Consider the following 25,086-nt stretch of genomic DNA (forward strand, 5'->3'; position numbering starts at 1 on the left):
TTTAGTTAATTGGTATACAGTCTGAACTGGAGGACTTGCTTTTATTAAGTGATTTAAGTTGCTTCACTATTCCGAGGTTATCTACATCTATGCTACTCATGATGGCAGCTGTTCTTGATTCGAACTCTGGAATATTTACTTCGTTTTCTTTGGTGAAGGAATTTCGGAAGACTGTGTTTACTAACTTTGCTTGGGCAGCACTGTCTCGGATAGAATCTCCACTGCTATTGCGCAGTGATTGCGTTTCTACGCTGGCATAATTCACATACGACCAGAAACTCTTTTGATTTCCTTCCAGTTTTCGAGACAAAGATTCGTTGTGGAAACTGTTATAAGCATCTCGCATTGAAGTCCGAGCTATATTTCGAGCCTCTGTAAGAGATTGCCAGTTTTAGAGATTTTGCGCCTGCTTAAATTTGGCACGTTTATTTCGTTGTTTCTGCGACAGTGTTCTAACCCTTTTGTTTACCACTGGGGATCACCTCCGTCGTAAATTGTTAATTTGGAAGGAGTGGAGGTTGTCTCTCAGGAATGTGTCAAGTAAAATTTTATCTGCTCTTTTGAACTGGTATATTTTCCGTTTACTTTTGGAGGATTTGTGGGTTACAATATTCAGTCTCGCCACGACAACCCTGTGTTCACTAATCCCTGTATCCGTTTTGATGCTCGTCATTAACTCAGGATTATTTGTTGCTAAGAGGTCAAGTGTGTTTTCGCAAAAGTTTATTAACTGCTCGAAATAATTTTCAGAGAATGCGTTAAGGACAACTTCGGATGAAGTTTTGTGCGTACCTCCGGAATTAAACATGTGTTTTCGTCAACATATCGAGGGTAAATTAAAGTCATCACCAACTATAATTGTGTCAGTAGGATACGTGTTTGAAATCAATCTCAAATTTTCTTTGAATCTTTTAGCAGGCTTATCATCTGAATTGGGAGGTCGGTAAGAGGATCAAATTATTATTTTATTCCTGTTGCCAAGAATGACCTCTGGCCGTAGTAACTTACAGGAACTATCTACTTAACTTTCGCGATAATCTAAACTACTTCTAACAGCAACAAACACGCCACCGAGAACTTTGTTTAGGCTATCCTGTCGGTACACCGGCAGGTTATTCACTGAAATTGCTGTTGAACTTATCTCAGGCTTTAGCCAACTCTCAGTGGCTATATCGATTTTGGCATCATGGCTTTCTATTAGCGTTTGGAGCTCTGGTATTTTCCCAACACTGCTACGACAATTTACCACTGTTATACCGAAGGTTCCTTTATCTACGTACGTTCTTCCTCTGTTCAACCTTCACCCTTTGTGACCGAAGCCCTTTTTATGTTTTTCCTCTAACCTACAAATTCGCCCAGTCCACGCCACACGGCCCCTGCTTCCCGTGTAGCCGCTTCCTGTGTGTAGTGGACTCCTGACCTATTCAGTGGAACCCCAACCTGATACCCAATCACCCCATGGCGTAATTCGAAGAATCTGCAGCCTACACGGTCGCAGAAACGTCTGAGCCTCTGATTCAGACCCTCCACTCGGCTATGTACCAGAGGTCCTCAATCGGTGCTCACGGAGTGCACATTGACTTTCTTTTCCTTGTTGGCACCCATGTCCTTAAGGGGCAGCATATCGCGCCTAACGTTGGAGATTCCAACTGTCACTTTAATTGTCCGGATCTTGTAGGCTGAGAGGTTTCCTCTGGAACAGGACAGGCGACTGCATCTGTTTGTTAATGTCAGCCACAGACAGCACCTCAAACCTGTTTGACAGACTAACCAGGGAGGCCTTACGTGCGGCTCCCTGGGAAGTGTTTCGCCGCCTGCTACGCCCCGGAGCGACCTCCCACTCGACCACAGGTGAGGGGTCAACCTCAATGCGAGCAGTAACTGTGTTGGCCACCGGTGAGGACGGATCGGAGGATTCGGACGTACTGGACGTCCGTTGGATCCCCACAGCCGGCCCACAACAGTGGTGCCCATCCACTGCAGCTTCAAGCTGTGTAACCGAAGCCACGACAGCCTGGAGTTGAGAGCGAAGTGTCACCAACTTGGATCGCACCCACACACAACAATCGCAGTCCCTGTCGATACTAAAGACCGTTGGTAACTAAACTACCGAGATAATTGGTCAAACTATCAGGACCGTGGAGGACCGATGTACTGAGCATAAACGGCACACACGATTACAGCAGCCAAGTAGATCTGCTATTGCCGAACATTGCTTGGATACTGGTCACCCCATGTTATATAATAACACCGAGATATTGGCACGCACGTCCAGCTATTGGGACAGTGTTATTAGGGAGGCAGTTGAGATTAAATTAGCGAGCAACCTCGTTAACAGGGATGGAGGTTTCCGTCTAAACTCTGTTTGGAATCCGGCTCCCTCCCTTGTCAAAAAACAGAGGGACAGAGTCAATGCTACCTCACCTGCGAATTGATAGTCTCTCTATCGATAGCTCTGACTTTGGTCATCTTTGCTGGCACTAGTGCTCAGTGTGTGTGTTACCTTTCCTGCTTCAGTCCGAGAACCGAGGTTTTAAATTTGCATGTACCCCGCCTGTCCGTTGCAGTTTGCCTTGAAAATGGTGGGGTGTTCTCACGCTGAAATATCGGCGGTCGCTGAAAGTGTTACCTGGCTGAATTCCCGGAAGTTATTTGGAAGTTGTTTACGCCAAGAGAAACTCAGGTCTCACAACGACTACACTGTTTTCCGCGTCCCACACTGTGACACGCTTTATGCAACCTACACTTCTAGTGGTGCCACCTGACGTCTGTGGGTCGTCATTGCATGTTGACGTCGGACGTGGGCGGCGATCATCTTAATATTGCTTTAACTTGTAATACCGTAAAGACCTCTCAATCTCATTGTCACTGAAAGCAAAAGGAGTCAAATGTTAAGGAATGCATGCATTACACACTGTTTGATGTAGTGCCATATATCTTCCAACACACGTACATGTAGTATACAACCCATCAACATCGCAACTTGTTGTAACACAAAAGAATAATGTAATTTGTAACATAATTTATTTGAACCAGTAACCGCAACATTTTCCCTTTTTTGTTCAAGGCCGCCTTTGCGGCCGAGTATTTGGCAAACTGGAAAACCAGAAGACTTATAAACTCATTGTACCTTAATCAAAAAGTTTCAGTTAAAGTGAGAGGAGAAAGTACAAACTGGATCAGACTAGGGAAAGGAGTAAGACAAGGATGCTGTTTATCACCTACTCTTTTCAACCTGTACTTGGAAAATATGATTGACCAATGCTCATTAGATGACAAAGGAGTAGAAATTGGAGGAAGAAGAGTAGGGTGCTTGAGATTTGCTGATGACATGGTCCTTCTAGCCACAGGGGAAAAAGAATTACAGGATTTGGTGGACACCATTGCAACTAACGGAAAAAAATATGGAATGAAAATTAACACAAATAAAACAAAAGTATTGGCAATAGGAGGAAATAAGGAACTAAAAATTGTGCTGAATGGAGAAAAACTAGAACAGGTGCAAAATTTTAAGTATCTTGGAAGCAGAATAGACACCGACTGGAAGTGCACCACAGAAATTAAAACAAGGATAGCAATGGCAAAAGAGGCGTTTTATAAGAAAAGGAGAATCTTCTGCAGCGGTATGGACAGAGAACTCAGAAAGAGACTCATAAAATGTCTTGTATGGAGTGTTCTTCTATATGGCGCCGAAACATGGACTATGAGGAAAAAAGACAGAGAAAGGCTGGAGGCTTTTGAGATCTGGACATGGCGGAAGATGGAAGGAATAAGTTGGATGGACAGAGTAAAAAATGAAGAGGTACTGAGAAGAGTGGGAGAGAAAAGGCAGTTACTAGATGTAATAAAGAGAAGAAAAAGAAATTGGATTGGGCATATATTAAGAAAAAATGACGGACTGATAAAAACAGTTTTAGAAGGTTATGTAGAAGGGAAAAGGAAGCGAGGAAGGAAGAGATTCCAGATACTGGATGACATGATGGACGGTACAACATACAGCAGCCTTAAGAAGGAAGCAATGGATCGCAGAAAATGGAGAGGCAAAGGACCTGCTAATATAGCAGATAACTGATGATGATGATTTGGCAAACGCCAGTAAGAAGTGGCTCAGATCCGCCACTGCCGTCGTATCATGATCACCGTGTCCAGAATCAATGATTTTCACATTGATTTTCAGCCGATATAGATGGGTAGGGTAACACTACTGTCCTAGCATCATGCCCTTGACAGACGTCACATGACGTCGAGTAAGCTTCATCGAGGTGTACTGTGGCTTAGAAGAGACGTTGGGTTCTATGGCCACGCCATAGTGGCCCTTATAGTGCTCGGAGATGTCCCATTCACAATTACAGTCGTGATAAGCAGATTCATTGACCGTTCCATTGTAATCCGTACAATGATGATGATGACGATGATTTTTGGTTTGTGGGCGCAGTTGTCAGTTTCCGTACACATTCCCAGTCTTTACACAGTCCAGTCCCGCAACTTACGGAATGGTGACAAAATAATGAAGACAGTACAAAATCCAGTTCCTGGGTGGAGAAAATCCCTGATCCGGCAGCGAATCGAACCCGGGACCCTGCCATCCTGAGGCAGCAACGCTAGCTCCTAGACCACGAGCTGCGGAAAAATTCGTACGAGGGATCGCTGTTGGACGTAACTGTTCTTCCGTAATGCCCCTCTTAGTGAGGCCATCCATAGTTTCATTCTGGAGAATGGCCTGATGCCCTTCTATCCAAAGTACGCGGACGATAATGCCTAATGTCCACGCGTCTGTTATGACCTCCAAGACATTCACGACATGGCTGTTAGTCTGTTTATCAAACGCTGGCTGTTGTAGAATCTTTGGGAACCCGCGAGGATCAATACTAGTGGGAAAGTCTGTGTGCCATAGTAAATAGCCTCCCAGATGGCCCATGAGTCCGGCGTGGAGAAACACGATTCTGTCGGCAGTGCCAGCGTTTGGTATACCAGTGGCCGGCTACCGACTTAGACCATCTACTATGACTAGTGACGTTTCTCTTAAGCAGCACCGTGAGCAGAGAGCTCTAATGTCAACAAAGAAGTTGCTTTTCCTCAAGGAGCTGTAAAAGTTACGCATTGTGATCATGTCAAAAGTTTCAAGTTTAACATCTCCTGAAATCCGACACTATGGTTAGTGTAATTCCTATTCCATTCTGTACCATTTACGGTTAGATACTCTTAGCCGAAGAGGTTTATTTTAGTCCGAGAGGCTAAAACGAAACAGGACATTCAACGCGTTCTGTATGCATCGAAGAGCACTCTCGCGGTGGAGTGCGGAACTCAATTACATTACTGAGGCAACACCGGGCGGGCCAGCGAGAGCGCTAACACGCGACCTCGCCGCGGCGGAACAGACGAACCGCTCTCTGGCACCTGTGAATTCAAGGAAAATATGCCACCCAACTAGCGATATGTGAGCCCAGCCAGCCTACCTCATACAGTACAAATGGCTTATCATATGCATGATCGACCATGGACCTCTTGTTTGCATATGGCTCCACAAAGATTCCATAAAGTCTGATGATCCTTCGTAACAGTCCACCATGGTGGAACAGCAGGATCGCATCCTGTGACAAGTTAAAATGAGTCGGCAGCAGAGTAAGTGCGATTAGAAAAGATACGAAGCAAAAATTATAATGGCCTAGAACTACGTAAAACCAAAATCCAACGTGTAATGATGCAACCGGAGAAGCTCTGTGATATGAGACAAGGTAGGACAGATTAAAGCAGAAGGGATCATGAGTAAATGTGCCACAATCTGCATTACCACCTTAGTATTGAAGAAGTAGCTGTAGCTTTGTTAGCAGACTACGTTATAGGAATTCAGGGCCGCCTATTATGAAAACAACTGCTCTTAATAAATGTGTAAACATGTCTCAGCACCTTTTTGCCACTGTCAGTGGGCACCTCTTATTTTCTACACATCTGGGTTCTGTAGGACCCTGTTTACATTATAGTATACTAGTAGCGTGTCATCCTTAATGTTATATTTGAATATCCGTGCTTATTTCATTATCCTCTGTTGTGGAAACAAAGGGAAAAAAGCGATGAATCTTTTATGAGGAAATTCACTCGCAGGTTAACTGTTTTGCTTCTGTTTGTCTACCACTTACTGATGTTCAGTTCTTTCTAAGACAATAAATCTGAATACACTACTGGCTATTAAAATTGCTACACCAAGAAGATGACGTGCTACAGACGCGAAATTTAACCGACAGGAAGAAGATGCTATGATATGCAAATGATTAGCTTTTCAGAGCATTCACACAAGATTGGCGCCGGTGGCGACACCTACAACGTGCGGGCATGAGGAAAGTTTCCAACCGATTTCTCATACACAAATAGCAGTTGACCGGCGTTGCCTGGTGAAACGTGTTGTGATGCCTCGTGTAAGGAGGAGAAATGCGTACCATCACGTTTCCGACTTTGATAATGGTCGTATTGTAGCCTATCGCGATTGCGGTTTATCATATCGCGACATTGCTGCTCGCGTTGGTGGAGATCCAATGGCTGTTAGCAGAATATAAAATCGGTCGGTTCAGGACGGTAATACGGAACGCCGTGCTGGATCCCAACGGCCTCGTATCACTAGCAGTCGAGATGACAGGCATCTTATCCGAATGGCTGTAACGGATCGTACAGCCACCTCTCGATCCCTGAGTAACCAGATGGAGACGTTTGCAAGACAACAACCATCTGCACGAACAGTTCGACGAAGTTTGCAGCAGCATGGACTATCAGCTCGGAAACCATAGCTGCGTCTACCCTTGACGCTGCATCACAGACAGGAGCGCCTGCGATAGTGTACTCGACGACGAACCTGGGTGCACGAATGGCAAAACGTAACTTTTTCGGATGAATAGGGTGCCATTGGTTACACGTCTCGGTCACCTCTTGTTCGCATTGACGGCACTTTGAACAGTGGACGCTACATTTCAGATGTGTTACGACACGTGGCTCTAACCTTTCGAAACCCTACATTGCAGCAGTATAATGCACGACCGCATGTTGCAGGTCCTGTACAGGCCTTTCTGGATACAGAAAATGTTCGAATGCTGCCCTGGCCAGCACAATCTCTAGATCTCTCACCAACTGAAAACGTCTGGTCAATAGTGGCCGAGCAACTGGCTCATCACAATACGCCAGTCACTACTCTTGATGAATTGTGGTATCGTGTTGAAGCTCCATGGGCAGCTGTACCTGTACACGCCATCCAAGCTCAGTTTGACTCAATGCCCAGGCGTATCAAGGCCGTTATTTCGGCCAGAGGTGGTTGTTCTGGGTACTGATTTCTCAGGATCTATGCACCCAAATTGCGTGAAAATGTAATCACCTGTCAATTCTAGTATAATATATTTGTCCAATGAATACCCGTTTATCATCTGCATTTCTTCTTGGTGTAGCAATTTTAATGGCCAGTAGTGTACCTCAAAGTCCCTCAGCATCATTGTTAGTACAGAAGTACGTCACTGCCCAGTCACGTTAACATGACCACACGTCAAAGGCCTGAATAACAATGTTTTGCAGGGCGTACAGCTAGAGAGGCAGGGAGGTTCTGGAAGCCACCGACTGGGATGTGGCGCCATGCCGACTCCAGTGCCGTTGCCTGTTGAGAATCCATGCCGTGAACATCGCGATTTACGCTTAAATTGGAGGAATTTACTCGCCAGGGAAACACGGTAAACTCATCGTGGTTCTCTCCGAACCATGCACTTACACAGACAGCTCTGTGACAAGTCGCACTGTCCTTCTGGTAGATGCCACCGCTACGACGAAAAGACAAGCTGCATGTAGAGGTTCCCAAATCTACATACAAACTTGTGTTGATTCAGTGTGTCTTCCAGAATGACTAAATCCCACAGAGAATTCCGCAGACCGTAACGCTCCCTCCTCCAGTCTGAACCCTTTATACGGTTGTTGCGGGGTATTTGCTTTCAGACGTTTCACGTCGATGCGGGATTCGTGATTCGTCTGAAAAAGGGTCCCCTGCCGCCCCTCAGGGGACGTCCAGTAGCAGTACTGTCGTGCCAATTCCAGCCTACAGGGGCGCCATTCTACCAAGCATGAATTACTTTAACAACGGCAGCGGTCGAATAGTTTACAAAGTGAGAAATTTCGGAAATACTTACGCCCTAAGAACGAAAGCCAATGATAATGCCCGTATTGCGTCTGATATATCACTTCGTTTCTCTATTACGATTCCGACTAAACTGGTTTTCAATCCCCCTCAAACCCAAACTCTTTATTACCATCCTTTACTAGTACTGCAATGTACCATTTGTCGCCTGCGAGAGGTTATTACACGTGAACCTCGAAAGTAGGTGGTGGTCACCTTGATGTGACTGGACCGTAATTTTTATCAGAAGGAAGATGGACACAGTCAGGATTTAGTTTTTCTCTAAACTTTTGGACGTTACGTTCTAATACACTAGTTCTGACACTATGATGCCAAGAAATGCATAGCATGCTTAACCGCTAATGTAAGGTTCAATAATTTTTGGAGGATGGAAGTGAAGTTGCAAGGTGTACGTCCGTTATGTCAAAAAGTGAGATGTACCAGTAACATTATGTGGAAAAATGCCATTGCTATGGAATCCCTGGAGACTAAAAACCGTTCGAGGTGTCATTTCCGGATGTGTTGCCCGCATCTCGTGGTCGTGCGGTAGCGTTCTCGCTTCCCACGCTCGGGTTCCCGGGTTCGATTCCCGGCGGGGTCAGGGATTTTCTCTGCCTCGTGATGGCTGGGTGTTGTGTGCTGTCCTTAGGTTAGTTAGGTTTAAGTAGTAGTTCTAAGTTCTAGGGGACTTATGACCACAGCAGTTGAGTCCCATAGTGCTCAGAGCCATTTGAACCATTTGAACCGGATGTGTTGCACGCCTAGAGACTTGAATGCAATATCCTGTTCGTTCCAGAAGGTGGGTTCATGAAATTTGAGAAGTTGTTCTCAGTATATATGCCAATATGAAGAGCCTGGATGAAAGTTACGAGAAGAATTATTTTTCCCAACCTGTGAAATCTACACAGCATTCGGTCTGACAACAGGCCGCACTTCGCGATGGAAAAAATCGAAGAATATCTAAGGAAAATCAGTATTCGTGAATGTAATGTGACGATTTATTTTGCGCAAGGTGTATGAACGAGAGACAAAGTTCAGAACAGAAGTGGCATGCATTGCTTCGGCAAGCGTATTGCCACTTTGAACAAGTAATCGATAATACGAGGGTAGTCCAGAAAGTAAGTTTCGATCGGTTGCGAAATGGAAACCACAGTGAAACCAAGAAAAGTTTTATTTCCAACAGTTAGGTACACCTTCCTCCTACTTCTCTACATAGTCGCCGCTCCAACTTCCGAGTGCTGTCGTAGTGTTGTATCAACTTTCCAGTATCCTCGTCATAGAAAGCAGCCGCATGTGCTTTCGGCCAGTTATCTGCACTGGTCTGAAGCTCGTTGTCTGTGGAAAAATTTTGTCTTCATAGCCAGAGGTTCTAGTGAGCAGAGATGAGACTCAGGGGGAGCCAATTACGCACTGTATTGTGGGTGATCACTTCTCATCGCAAACACCGCAGGAGCGTCTTCATTGCCCCTGCAGTGTGAGGCCCAGAATTGACATCAAAAAGGAACTTTTCGCAGTTGTGTTATGTGGGTTGCATGACACAGGCGAAATCTCTAACCACGCCCTCATACGCTGTTCCCTAAGCATCTTTACGTGTTCATTGTTCACTCAAAACTGAAAAGAGCGACGCGCCACGATTAACGGTCATACTGGAGACACTGCCCAACACATCTGTGCAAAGCTTTACCGGGTTTTGGGACCGATCGGAACTTAGTTTGGGGACAACCCCCTTATCAGAGATGGGACGACTGGTTGAGCACCGATGGAACTTTTGGTTTGACAGCTGCAACACAATTTGTTTCCAATGGAGGAATCAACAATTTTTAAAGTTTTGATGTTATATAAAGAAAGAAAGCGCCAGCACATGTAAACGTAACGAAGATAACCGACAAGGCATTAATGTTTCAAAACTGGATTTTTATTAAGCGAAAATTAAAGATAAATGACAAACTCACACAGAAAATTAAGAAGTACATGCACATCGACTATGGACCTTTCAGAGTTCTTGGTAGACATCATGTTAATGCCTACCAATTTAAACATTCTACGAATAAGTAGTGGTATTACATGAGTAATATAATAGGTCTTTAAAAATTTATCGAGAACAGCACGAGCAAAGCCGCCCATACTATGCCACGTAAACAGTTTTCTGAACAGTGAGCTGGCAGTTGTACTGGCCTGTGCTTCCTCTTTAAAGACTCGCGCCTCTCCAACTATCCTATGTGCAGAATCAAGAGGTCCAAGGATACAGAACGTCTTTCTACTGCTTTTCTGTCTTGCAATTAGAATTTTCTCGGATATGGGAAAATACACAGAAGTGGAAATGGTACTACAGAAAGAACAACGTAAGTGTCTAATGCCAGAGTCGTCCACGAGGAATACAGCTAATTTTGACAGGAGGAATGTTATACTGTGAACAGAGGTTGTTTTGAGTAAAAGAAGAATTAATTTCATTCCACCATACATTTGTCAATACGTTGAAGATCAGTGCATCTCAATTGTTCTTATATTAGGAAAAATAATAGTATGTGCAGTGACTGATAATTTTCATAAACTACGTATATTTGCAGTATCAATGCTTGGTAAAAAGCTTCATATTAGCTCTTTCTCCTGCCCGCCGTCGCAGCTGATGTATGCGTGTGTAGATCTTACTGCAGAATTTCCGGGTGTCTAGCGATCGTGCTATAGTCTCTCGTTCAGTATGGTGCGCAAGACCTAAACTAAATAGCTGGAGTCCAAGTTGACGTAAACATGGCCAATATGAATAATTTCTTGAAATTATAATGTGTCTCATTGCTCATTGCTGTTGGCGCAAACATAGCGTTATTTAAACTTCGTTTCAATTTAACATGGAGGTAGCACCAGAGTACGAACGAGGAACACAGAAGCCCAGTAGAGAATCTTGTTTCGTTATGCATTTTCAAATAAGTAATAAAGTGTGATTTTTGTTTTTCAAAGAGAAAATCTAATTAAGTTGCGTAGACAATATCTTACTCGTAATCATTAAAAATTGAGACAGAATGCCACCCAACATTTGTCCCGTACATATAGGCAGTTTCACAACTGTAATTTTCCCCTGTTTTTAAGCCGTTTGGCTGCAACGAATTTCAGGTCACTGGTAAGCTATGTAGTAAATTGTGTGATTCAGAGACATACGAGGCATTAACTGACAGAAAAGTTTTGAGTTAGAGCCACGTAGACTATAATACCAGATTGCAGTCAGATAGGCAGATACCTAACAAAATTCTCTTCACAGAAAGGGGGCGAAAATATTTATTCAGTTCTACAGTGACTTAGAAGACTACATTGAAAACCTATAGATGAGTAATTTAATTAAACCCAACTGCCAATTAATTAATGACCAGAATATGTGAAATCAAATATAATTATCAACTGTGGTGTTTTAAGCATAATATGTGGCCAGAAATCGGAAAACTCAAAATTACGCTCTAAAGTGAAGATAACCTTCACACACTAACCCACTTTCGTCAGATTCTTGTCCGTTTCTTTGTGATGTTCACAATTAACGTCTGTATTAACGTAGTAAGTATTTCTTACCTTTTTTCATTGCAACAGTTTTATTTGTAAATCTTTGCTAAGACGTTATTCGTCAGAAGTTATGCTGACGGACTGTTTCTTTGAATGTAGTTCCACCACAACAGCGTTTTGTAAAAGTAGAAAAACGTCAGACACTCAAAAATATTTAAAAAGGTACTTACGTTGTAGATTCCGTAGACGAACGGGTTGTAGCAGCTGTTGCTCATCGCCAACCAGTCACAGCAGAACCAGATGATGTTGATGTAGTGGTACCTGTAGAAAGCTGGAGGTTACTTGTCGAGAAACCAGTGTTCATTACATTTTATTTTTCTTAGAATGAAAACCAGTATTCAGTCGGTGCTTTGAATTCAGACAACAGTTCCGTTATAGCGAGAGTAAACATTGCCTGCAGGTGAGACTGGGACTGTTAAAACGAAGTTTCTGAGGACAGCCACAAGTGGCACTCGGTACACTCAGACGAAGGATACTGACAATGAGTGCGACTGGAGGCTATACTGAAAAGCTTGATTTCCTTGTGGTTAGGGGTCGCGCATGATCCCATTGAGTCGCTTGCGCTGCCTTTTGGGCATTATTGGTTGAAAATAGATTTATAAGAACGCTATCCCATGCATCCTATAGACAGTTATAAACATGTTTTTTCTTCTGAGTATGGCTGTTTCCATATACAGGAAGAATGTTCTGTGGGAATTAGAATATATCTTGGTAGCAATTCCTACGTCAGGAACCATGAATTATAGGAAGTAGAAATACATAAGTCAAGATGAAAATTGAAGGTAACTTTTGCTTTACTCAAAGCAGATAATTAATGTACAACGTCACTTCGTTGGAACGAATAGAACTAAATGTTAATGTATATTATGGAACACCATGGCCAGATATTCAAGCGTACTTTCATATCTCCAAATATACAAAAATACATAGCTGACATGTAGGTATCCTTCACGCAAGAGGATCATAGAAACATACCGTCTTTTGATCATCACACTCCCGTGTGGTCGACATAGAGAAACAGCTGAAGGAGTTGAAAATAAAATAAGTAGCCATGTCCTGATGGAACCCCAATTCAGTTATACAAGAATACTCTAAGGCAGTGGCCCCTTAGTTATATTTCATCTGTTGTGAATCTCTAGCTCCGCGCAAAGTCCCAAGCGAAGGAAAAACGCGCAAGTGACTCCTGTGAATAAGAAGGATAACAGAACGGACCGGAAAAGTTACTACCCGTAACATGCGTTTGCTGCAGAATTCTTGAACATATTCTGAGTTCGAATATAATAGATTTCCCCGACACCGAAAATCCTGTGTCCACGAATCAGCACGGTCGTAGAACGCATCACTCGTACGAACTTCAGCTTGCTCTTTCTCGTAATACTGCGAACTATGGATGAAGGACAACAAGGTGATTTCATAGTTCTAGATATCCAGAAGGCATTTGACACTGTGTCCAACTGCAGACTGTTAACGAAGGTACGAGCATATGGAATAGGCTCCTAGATATGTGAGTGGCTAGACGACTTTTCCAGTTATAGAATCCAGAGCGGCGAGTTTTCATCAGAGGAAGAGGTATCGTCAGGAGTGCTCAATGGAAATGCGATAGGACAGTTGTTATTTTCCGTTTACATAAATGATATAGCAGACAGGGTGAGCAGTCATCTGCGGTTGTTTGCTGACGATGCTGTGGTGTATGAGAAGGTGTAGTTCTTGAGATACTGTAGGAGGATACAAAATTTCTAGTTGATATGATGAACGATAGCTTGTTCTAAACGTGTTTAAATGTATGTTAACGCTGATGAGAAGGAAAAACAATCTGGAAATGTTGGAAAACAACATTAGTGGCGTCCTGCTTGACACAGTCACGTCATTTGAGTGTATGAGCGTCATGTTGCCGCATGAAGTGGAGAGAGCATATGAGGTTTGTGGTAGGGAAGGTGAATGGTCATCTTCGGGTTATTGTGAGGTCTAGGGTGTTGGATCACCCGTAAAGGAGACAAAATGTAGGACGCTAGTCCAACCTATTCTTGAGTACTGCTCGAGTGTTTGGAATCCGCACGAGGATGGATTAAAGGAAGAACTGAAGCAATTAAGGGGATGCCCACTAGATTTGTTGCCGGTAGGTTCGAACAACAGGCACGTATTACCGAAATGATTCGCTGACACAAATGTGAATCCCTTTGAGGGAAGGCGCCGTTCATTTCTGGGAACACTACTGACAAAAGTTAGAGAACCCTCATTTGAAGCTGACTGCAAAAGAATTCTGCCAACATTCATTCTCCTTAAGAACCACGAAGATGAAATACGAGAAATTAGAGTGTATACGGAGACATACAGAAAGTCGGTTCTCTCTCGCTCTGTTTGCGAGTGGAACAAGAAAGGAAATGACTAGCAGTGGTACAAGTTACCCTCCGCCTTGCACCATAAGGTGGCTTGCAAAATATGTATGTAGATGAAGCTATAGATATCTCTACTTTGGGAAAATTATAACTAAGTGGTAACACAATTTGTCCGACAACTTCATTGATTACACGTTACATTTGAAAGCTGTGGCAAAAAGCATCGTGAGCGACGGGTGAATGTCGTGCCACTTCTACGCAAAGAGGCAAAAATAATTACAATCTGGAAGTTCACAAGGCCAGGAATTCATAAACTCAGACACCTGACATATAATCACGGTCTTCAAATCCATAAGCGTTGGCGAATAATTAGATGCTATGGTTTACCGGTGTCAGTCCCTCCACCTGAATGGTCAGTGTGTCTGGCTACTTTCGAAGGTACTTCAAGGGATTTGTACTGGAACGGGCTCTAGGCCCTACTCGGTCTCGCCATGCCAACTTCGCTAAGTAGCGGCTCCAAGAAAGCCGATAACGCCCAGGAGAGCGCTGAGCTGACCCCACGCACTCCATACGTTGTCCAATGATGCCAGGGTATCACATGGTAACTTCTCGGTCTCCTTTGGCCCATCGGCGACAGAACGTCGAGCTTTGTTTTTAGTACCGGTACTACGGTATGTACTACACCACTGGATAGTTAAAAACTCATCCATGAACCGGCTGATGGCGTTTTTAATATGGGTGTACCACTGCACAATAAAGATCCCATTAGTGGTTTGCGTGACGGTAAAAATCTTGAAGTCAAAACAGGTATAGAACGTGAGTAAGCAGCATATTTTGGGGATCATTTCCGGAAGGTAGATGTACAGCATCATGTAGTTCATCACAGAATGAATGATAGAAGGAAAATGTGGTACTGGTTTGAGGAACATTTTAAGGCTGTAGAAGCTCGTAGACTGATTCTTGAGCCCAAATATTGCCACTGTGATTAGAGCAGCACTGAGAACAGAGGAGGATATGTCACGATGGTTGCCAACCCTCTGTAGGGAGACGGAACTCCAAGAGTCTGACGAAGCAGTACCAGTTAACCGCCAGTACGGCCAGCGGAGAATACCATGCCTGGTATTGCGTAGATGGCAGGATACATGTGGGGAGGGCGGTATCTGTAGGGGCTGCGGGTGGGCGCTGTAGGGGAAATGCCGAGAGCTGGAGGGGAAACGCCATTCTAAACTGCAGCCTATACTCCCATTTGTTCGTAAATATTAAGTGAAGCCCCTCCGCGCCCACACTTGCATGGTGGCCATTCAAGAAGTTCTGTCCGCTCTGCTGTGGTTAGTATCTAAAAAGAATTCCACCGAAAATGCAGGGTTTTCACTCATTTGTAGCTTTCAGAGAAGTGTCATGAGTGGCGTATTTTGGGTAAAACCTACACATTTCTCTTGCTGCCATGTTAAAATTGCTTCCTTAGCCAAAACACACCGGAGGTTACACAGTCCTACCTCTCTAACATGTTGATCAGACGCAACTGCAAGAGTATTCCGAAACAGTGGTTTATTACGTTTATTGAGGAACTGAGGAAAAGTACTATCAATATCTTATATAAAAGCACTCCCTCCATACTAGATAAACTTGTAATGATTTCACTTATATTATTCGAATACCCAAAGCACATCTCGTTTCACCTGCCATCAATGGCCCTTAAAAATTACATTCTTGCATGAAAAATTCTGTAGTTGTTGAAATAACACGGCAGATAATAAAGTCTTGCGTAATAAACATAAGAAAAAATGCTCTCCTCTTTGCGTACTATCATTTGCCAGAATCTCATTTCGAAATCTCAAACCGTTTATGAAGTATGAGGAATGTTGTGGATATTTCGCTCTGGTTTCATCGCTGGCACGGAACGACAGCAAATGAGTGTGCTACATCAGTTCAGTTCTGTCGAGATCGGTGACAAATAGAGACCACTATCCAAATATAAACAAGAATTCAATATGTTAGCTAAATTTCATTCGCAGCAACGTATTATTTAATATGCACCAAAAATAAAATCATAGTAATACTTATTTTTCACTGCAAACTATTTCTCATTTCCACGTAACCATCACAGAAACTATGACGATGAAAGGAATGATGGGAATATCGTTATGAACCTGACGTATATAGTTACAAGAAAAGCAAAAATGAAATTTTCTTACATAATAGTTTCTGTTAAATCGTTTGAGAAAGACTGCAAGGCATGCGCCACGATTCTGTCGTCGCTAACTAGCCGAAAGGTAACGGACAGTTTGGGCCTCGCATTTCCAATAAACTAATGAACTTACACAGCGCTTTGCTGGGGGTCGAGACCAGTAAAAGGGAAGATTTGGCGTAATTTGTCCTCTTTCCTTTCCCCTTACGCGTTTCTACAGAAACAACTACGAGCCTTATCGTCGTGAATTCTTTATACTATATGAAGTAAAATTTTTCTGCGAATATACACTGATAAGCCAAAACATTTTGACCACTTCCCGCCGCGACCTTGCAAGCCACCTGGTAGCCTTGTGGGCATGTGATGCGGTAAGCAACGTATGAAAGCTGAACAGATACAGGCATGAGGGCACCATAACGAAGATATAGGCTGCAGATGGAGAAATCCATTGCGCTAAGTGACTTTGGAAAATGGATGATTATTATTCAGCAGAGCCTGCGAACGAGTATCTCGAGAACGGTGAAAATGATCGAATGCTAACGTGCTACAGTCATGACCGTCTACAGAAGGAGGTAGAAGGGCAGTGAAACTAACAATAGGCTCTAAATGACTGGACGCTCACGACTCTTCACAGAACATGGGGTTTGGGGGTTTGTCTGCTTCGTGTAGTTTGCTTCGTGTAGCAGGATAGGTGGTGATCTGTGGCAAGTCTGCCGAAAGGGCACAATGCTGGTTGCATGCAGAAGTGTTTCGGAGCATACCGTCCACCATACTCATACAAGGTTGAACATGGAGCTCTGCAGCAGACCACAAGTAGCTGTTCACATGTTGACCCAACGACATCGTCAGTTGCGAGTGCAGTGGACAAGGGACCATCGGGATTCCACTCTCGATAAATGGAAACGTGTCGGCTCTTCAGATGAATCACATTTTTGCTACACTAGATCGATGGTCGTCTCCACAAACGGCATCATGGAGGTAAACGGTGGTCCAAATGTGCAGCGTGCCATGGACACAGACTGATGGGAGCAGTATTATGCTGTGGAAGACATTCTCCTGTGGCAGCAATCGAAAACACGCTGACACATGCGAACCACCTTCATCCCCTCATACCTGATGTCTTCGCCGACGGCGCTATCATCTTTCAGCAGTATGATTGTTCTTGTCTGAGAACCAGAGCCTTTCCCCAATGAATTGAGGAACATTACAGTGAAATCAAGTTGATGTATCGGCGATCAAATCCGCCTCATGTAAATCTTATGGAAACAGTCTGAATGCCATCATTGCCTATACAAATCAGCGGCTAGTATTTACGGAAATTACATGACCTGTGCGTAGGCGTCTAATGTCACATACCTCCACACACTGTCCTATCCCTGATACGCAGATTCATTGATGTATTTCGTTCCAAAGACAAACTATTATACAAGTGGTCATAATGTTTTGGCCCATCTGTGCGTACAGCAATTGGGTTAATAAAGAGGAAAGGAATAATTTACTGACTGCGTTCTTTGGAAAGCAAACGATGTAACAAAATTTTCGCTTTAAACATGTCTTGAAATTTCTGTACGTGAGAGCAGTGTGATATTTGAGCGAAATTAAATCGAGTTTGATAACTATGGAATGATTTCAAGACGAGATGTCGACTTTGGAAATTTCATGAGGAGTATCTGTTTCAGGAGATGACCTATGTGAACCAGTATGTTCGCTTTAACGTGAGGCAACTAAATATCTCCAAAAACGACGCATCGAACGAAAATTATTGTTCTAGGTGAATAATTAATATATGTATTAGAAAAGGGAACATCTGCCTCTGCTACAACTGGTTACCTCCTGACCATCCCTCCTGCGTGGGCTGGTTCAACTTTGGATCTTCAAATGTGAACCGCTTTTTTATTGTATATTCGTATTCTGCGTCAAGATACACATGGTTTACTCAATCCATGGTTTCCAGTTCGTGTTAGATGGCGCTGTTTTCGAGAGATATCAAGTGTGCCTGCTTTTGCAACTAAAAACCAACGGATTTGATTCTACATTTCATTTACGAAGTAAACTGCATTACCTCCCGTGTCTAACGATTAATATTCGTGTTCGAAATTTACTTTAGTGTTGCAAATATTTAACTTCTTTCGCTTCTGTCGCTTGCCCCTTTGTCCCGCAGTTTCCGCAGGGTCGGCGTGGTTACAACAGATTTGGCATGGTTAATTTAAAGGGGTGGACGGATGCTCTTCCTGCCGCCAACCCATACCCTCTGGGACGGAATCAATGTACCCCATGTAAACCATGAAATAGTGGGAACGTGAGTCAGATGGCTGTGAGTCGTGTTACTAAGGCGTCATGAGGAGACCAGTCCGTTCTTCACCTAATGGGATGTGGAATACTGCCTAAAAACCTCATCCAGGCTGGCCGGCAGACCAGCCCACGTCGGGTGGATTAGATCTGGGGCCGGCGCGCCTACCCTAGTTCAGGAAGCAGCGCATTAGTGCTCTCGGCTAACCTGGTAGGTGCTGCAAATATTTAACTGATAGAAATTGCTACCCACTTGGAGCCTGTGAATGGTTTCCTTGTCTCTAAGAACCAGTACTGGAGACCACACTGGAAAGATATTTGAAAATAATGGGTCATATGCCTCCATATCGATATGTCTCGTTGGTTCGAGTTCATGGGAATCACCTCTCTTTCCTGCTTCCTGAAAATGACACCATGTATATTAGCAGCTTTGGTTCAGCGGTTTATCTGGTCTTGGAGCTCTTCTTTACAGCCACCCCACAGATGTATGTCATCGTCAGACAACATGGGTGTCACTTCTTCACTTTCCAGTTTTTGGTGTATGTTTTCCTGGATATTTTTCATTAAATTAACGAAAGAAGGGGACTCAGAACTCCACCGTGCCTAACCCATATTTCATGCCAAAGGAGTCCTTCATTCCTATAGGTGTTTTGATTTTCCTGTAGGTATCATCATACACATTCTTGGTCCTGTGTAACTTATCATTCTGAACTATTTTCTTCAGTGTGATACATATCCTTTTCCCTGTTCACAGAATCAAACGCTTTCTGTATGTCCAGAACGGGGTCGTTGGTGATTGTTACATTTTGCATATACAGTAGCGCAGAGTGACATATCCACATTAGAGTATAAGACGTCAGATCCGAAAAGAGGGAGTTTAGGTGCCCTCTGAGACATAAAAGAAGCGGTGCACCATCAAGGAATTATCCGAATGGGACGGAAATCAATGGATGTGATGTACATATACAGATGTGATGTACATATACAGAAAAACAAATGACAAAACTTGAGATGAGGTGGGTGATTTATTCAAAAGAAAGATCTCCACTAACTTAGTAAGTGGGTAACACGGTGGTTCGCCTCTCACTGTTCTGCATGAAGCTATTCGGCTTGGCATTAATTTATAGAGTTGTTGGATGTCCCCCTGAGAGATATCGAGTCAAATTTTGACCAGTTTGACTGTTCCTTAGCGCGTTAGGTCGTCTAAATCACGAGCTTGTTGGAGGGCTCTGCCCATAATCGTCCAGACCTTGCTGACCAAGGTAGCGTTCGGCAAGCATGCAGTGGAAACTCTCACCATGTTTGGGTGGGCGTTATCTAGTGGCAATGTAAGCAGAGGATGGCTTGCCATGAATTGTAACAAACTTGGGAGTAGAATGTCGTCGATGAGCTGCGGTAATACCGTGGATGGCAACCAAATAGGTCCTGCTCTGAGAAGGTCTGATTCCCTAGACTCCTGTTTGTCGGACCGTGTGGCGAGTGACCACTGTTTAGAGCGCCTCCATACACGTCTGATCATCAGGGCTCAACTCGAAGTTGGACTCATAACTGAAGATGATTCTACTCCAGTCACTGAGATTCCAGGTTGAAGACGTGCTGGAGACACCCCGAACAGGGGTGAGATATCAATGTGACACTCGCTGGCCACATGGGGCAAGAACCAGAGATGATGATCTCGAGTGCCATTTCGTTTTACAGCAGAACCCCGTTGGTTATCGTCTCCATCACTCTAACACCACAGCGAACTTATGACAATGTCCTACTCCCTGTTTTGTTGCGATACATTGCAAGCCATGAAGGGTCTACACTTCATCACGTTAATGCTCACCTGCACATCTTGGCCGGAAATGGAGAACGTTTGGAGTATTAAGGGCAGGGCGTTCCTACCAGCTCGGTATTTTGAACAGATTTTCGTAGTATATTCCTCAGGAGGCCATTAAACAACTCTATCAATCAGAGCCAAGCTGAATAACTATTTGTACAAAAGCCAGAGGTGGAACAGCGCATATTGACTGGCTCTGTTTCCATTCTCATTCCCTTGAATAAATAATCCACTTTTTTCTGAAATTGTCAACATCTGTTTATATGTGCCCGTACATCACATCTATCGATTTCCGTCCCATTCATATATTTCCTTCGTGGTGTGTCCTTTTTTCTGTCTTAGTGTGTACTACTGGTTCGTCTGGAAAACTTGTTCAACATGTGAGTGCTGCAGCCACGTGTCCAGTCTGTGAGATCTACAACAAATGCCGAAACACCACAGTAAAATTGCAACACACTATTGTAAACATGAAATTCAAGCGAATTTGGCATTCACATAACGTTATATCCCAATATATATTCGTTAATGTAAACAGTACTTCACCTGCACCTCATTATGCCAAACACAACTCCAAATGTGGCTGGCTGAAACAAGAAAGTAGATACCTACATGCCGTATAGACGCTGGAACTCAATATCTATCTACTCATATGCATCAGAAACTGGAAAATGGCATCAATATCTCTGAAATATTTAATGTCTTCGTACATACTATCAGACAAAATACAAAAACATCAATGACAATATGATGAAAAAACAATAAAACACACGTTTGAAACAAAATGAAATCATGTATTTTGTGCCATATACTGCGTTCCAACATTAGGGGTTATGTCGAAGAGAACGATGTATTACAAACAGCCGACACCGCTTCAGAAAATATCGTTATTGTTAAACTCACGAAATAATGGGTGCTATTGACAGGGGTTGTCAAGTTCATTCAGTACTGTTAGATTTACAAATGGACTTTGAGACTATTCCTCACAAGTATTTTCTAATAAAACTGCGTGCCTAGGGAGTATCGTGTCTGTTGTGCTACTGGATTCGTGATTTCTTGTCGGAAAGGACACAGTTCGTAGGTACTAATAAAAAGTCGTCGAATAAAACAGCGGTAATATCTGACCTTCCACAAGGAAGTGGTATAGGCCCTCTGCTGTTCCTGATCTACATCAGCTATGCAGGAGACAGTCTGATCAGCCCTTTTAGATTGTTTGCACATTGACAGTCCTATAAAGTCACCAGATGGTCAAAACAAATTGAAAAACGATTTAGACAAGATATCTGTATAGTGCGAAAAGTAGCAACTGACTCTAAATAACGAAAAGTGTGAAGTCATTCGCATGAATACTAAAAGGAATCCGCTAAATTTCGGTTACAAAATAAAACACACCAATCTGAAGGCTATAAATTCAACTTAATATTGAGGGATTATAGTTTCAAATTACTTAAACTGGAACAATCACATAAAGTTGTAGGGAAAACAAACCTAAGACTGTGATTTATTGTAAGAACGCTTAGAAAAACTACTAAAGGGACTGTTTACACTACGCTTGTGGGCCCTCTTCTGTGTTATTGCTGTCCGGTGCAGGTCCCACAGCAGATAGAATTGACGGAGGACATCTAAAATGTTCGAAGAAGGGCAGCTCGTTTAGTATTATTGTGAAAGAGGGGAGAGATTGCCATGGATATGATACGCGAATTGGGGTAGCAGTCATTATAGCAAAGGCGAGTGTTTTTGCGGCAAAATCTTCTCCTGAAATTTCAATCACCAACTTTATCCTCAAAGTGTGAAACTATTTTGTTGATGCTCACAAACATAGTGAGGGGGGATGATATTCGCAATAAAATAAGGGAAATCAAGATTCAAACGGGAAGATTTGATTTTTCCTTTTTCCCGCGCGCTGTTCGAGAGTGGATCGGTAAAGATATAGCTTGAAGGTTGTTTTATAACCCTTTGCCAGGCACTTCATTCTGAATTTCAGATTAATCATGTAGATGTAAAAACAGAAGGCAAACAAACCACAAATCCCAGGAACGCTTGGTCACCCTGTAAGTAGGCTGTTTAGGTTTTTGTGTTGGTAACGCCATGTAGCGCTCTATATGAAAATCACTGCCTGTGCTGTGTGCAATCTGTGGCTGGTTTGGACTATTGGAATTTGCCATTGTAGTGTTGGGCAGTTGGCTGTTAACAGTGCATAGCGTTGCGCAGTTGGAGGTGAGCCGCCAGCAGTGGTGGATGTGGGGAGAGAGATGGCGAAGTTTTGAGAGCGGATGATCTGGACGTGTGTCCATCAGAGACAATAAATTTGTAAGACTGGATGTCATGAACTGATATATATATATAATGACTTTTGAACACTATTAAGGTAAATACATTGTTTGTTCTTTATCAAAATCTTTCATTTGCTAACTATGCCTATCAGTAGTTAGTGACTTCAGTAGTTAGAATCTTTTATTTAGCTGGCAGTAGTGGCGCTCGCTGTATTGCAGTAGTTCGAGTAACGAAGATTTTTGTGAGGTAAGTGATTTGTGAAAGGTATAGGTTAATGTTAGTCAGGGCCATTTTTTGTAGGGATTATTGAAAGTCAGATTGCGTTACGCTAAACATATTGTGTGTCAGTTTAGTGTTGATCAGAATAAGTAAAGAGGGTAATGCCTGAGAACGTCCAGTTTTGCTCAGCTGTTTGAGAAACAAATAAAGTAAGAGGTTTATCAGCACAGTCATTCATAAATTTTTCTAAGGGGACGTTTCAACCCTTATCGTCGTATGACTTGCCAACCCAGAAACATTACACACAAATAAGAAGAGAATCGTATGACAGAAAGTGAATACATAACAGAACGACAAGAAAGAAACAGTAACTTAAATGCAGGTCTAACAAGAGAATTAGTTGAAGAAGAAATTTGATAAATAATTAAGGCGGAAAATATTAATGGGAACTAAAAGTGAAGAAGAAAACATACCTAACAGTAAATGAACATACAAACAGCGTAGATTTCGTCATGTAATCAGAGAGGGACGAAACCACGATCGTAATATAACAGACGGAAAACAGAAATAAATGGTTTATGTGCAAAACTTGCCCTGCGACTCAGTTACAAGGTTTTCACACTCTCTGAAACATTTTATACACAAAAGCTTGTTTGTTTCTCAGGCCGGCCGGTGTGGCCGTGCGGTTCTAAGCGCTTCAGTTTGGAACCGCGTGACAGCTACGGTCGCAGGTTCGATCCTGCCTCGGGCATGGATGTGTGTGATATCCTTAGGTTACTTAGGTTTAATTAGTTCTAAGTTCTAGGGGACTGATGACCTCAGAAGTTGGGTCCCATAGAGCTCAGAGGCATTTGAACCATTTTTTTGTTTCTCAGATTTCCTACAAATTCGAATTTACACGTTACAAGTAGTTTAACAGTTGTTTAATAAGAAAGAAAATAAAAACCGTTTGATGGTGCCGAACGTGTCTGGGAAATAGGAGAGAAGAGAAAACTGTGTTTTGCTCAACGGGGATCCCTTCCTAAAGCAAACTTATGTAGATACTGTCCGCAGACTGTGTGGTGAGTAGAGCTATGTGATAATAAGTAATAAACTAATACGTCATGGTTGAGGTTGATGTTTTACTGTAAGCCGTATTAAGTAGCTGCTAATTTTGATGCATTTCAGTGTTCATGACGTCATTCGTCCTGAACTGTGGTGTCGTACAATGATATAATTTTGCTGAGACATTGATTGTTACACACTGACGGACAAAAAATCGCAACACCAACAAGGAGCTGTGTAATGTAAGCGATATTTGGTAGGCGACTTCCTGAAAGATGGTGACTATTCAATTTTCTCGCCAGTCGCCCTACAGTGGCACTAGTAACCCCACTACAAGAGCGGGAATCAGATCTGGTTTAAATACACGCCGTAGCGATCGTGATCGTTACTGACGTTTGAGACCGGCCGCATTGAATTAGTGCTAGTCAACAATGCCTTTAATACGACAAAGACGCCATTATAAACGTCTCACTGAGTTTGGACGTTGTAGTTTAACGGCGTTATGAGAAGCTGGATGTTCCTTTTGCGGATATTGCAAGAAGATTTGGTAGGAACGTAGCGACTGTACATAATAGCTGGCAGCGGTGGTCTCGAGAATGTACGGTCGCAAGAAGACCGCTCTTTGGAGGACCACGTGCCACTATCGAGAGGCACGGCCATCGTGTTTGGCGTATGGCTCTGGCGCCTCGTACGGCATCTGCGTCATCAGCGTGAACAGCAGCTGGCACCACAGTGGTACAACGAACGAATACTTCAAGGACAACTCCGAGCGAAACGCCCTGTAGCGTGTACTCCGCTGACCCGAAACCACCGCCATTTAGGACTTCAGTGGCATCAAGCGGAAGCTCATTAGAGGGCAGTGTAGGGGTCTGTTGTGTTTTCTGATGGAAGTTGGTTCTACCTCTGTGCCTGTGACGGCCGTGCCTTGGTTAGAAGGACACCAGTTGAAGGCCTGCAACCAACCTGTCTGCGTGGTACACACACTGGATCAGCACCGGGAGTTATTTCCTATGACACCAGCAGCACTTTCGAGGTCATTTCACGCACCCTGACTGCAAATTTGTGAGTCAGTCTGGTGCTTTCAGCTGTTGTGCTGCCATTCATGAACAGCATTCCAGTAGGCGCTTTCCAACAGGATACCGTGTCGAAACGTTTCCTTGGCCTGCTCGATTACCAAATCTGTCTCCATTGCATCATATATGGGATATCATCGGACGTCAACTTCAGTCAA

The 25,086-nt window shown here is 43.3% G+C and overlaps 1 protein-coding gene across 1 annotated transcript in view; it reads right to left on the minus strand.

Moving 5' to 3' along the window:
• The window catches only part of LOC124545669 (prolactin-releasing peptide receptor-like), a 268,748-nt gene that overhangs the window by 75,188 nt on the left and 168,474 nt on the right, over positions 1-25,086 (minus strand). The window contains exons 5-6 of the mRNA XM_047124616.1: positions 11,857-11,947; positions 5,457-5,591 (exon numbers count right to left, since the gene is read on the minus strand). Coding sequence (XP_046980572.1) covers positions 5,457-5,591; positions 11,857-11,947 — 226 coding nt within the window. The remainder of the gene's footprint in view (positions 1-5,456; positions 5,592-11,856; positions 11,948-25,086) is intronic.

Source organism: Schistocerca americana, chromosome 8, assembly GCF_021461395.2.
Source record: "Schistocerca americana isolate TAMUIC-IGC-003095 chromosome 8, iqSchAmer2.1, whole genome shotgun sequence".
NCBI classification, from domain to species: domain Eukaryota; kingdom Metazoa; phylum Arthropoda; class Insecta; order Orthoptera; family Acrididae; genus Schistocerca; species Schistocerca americana.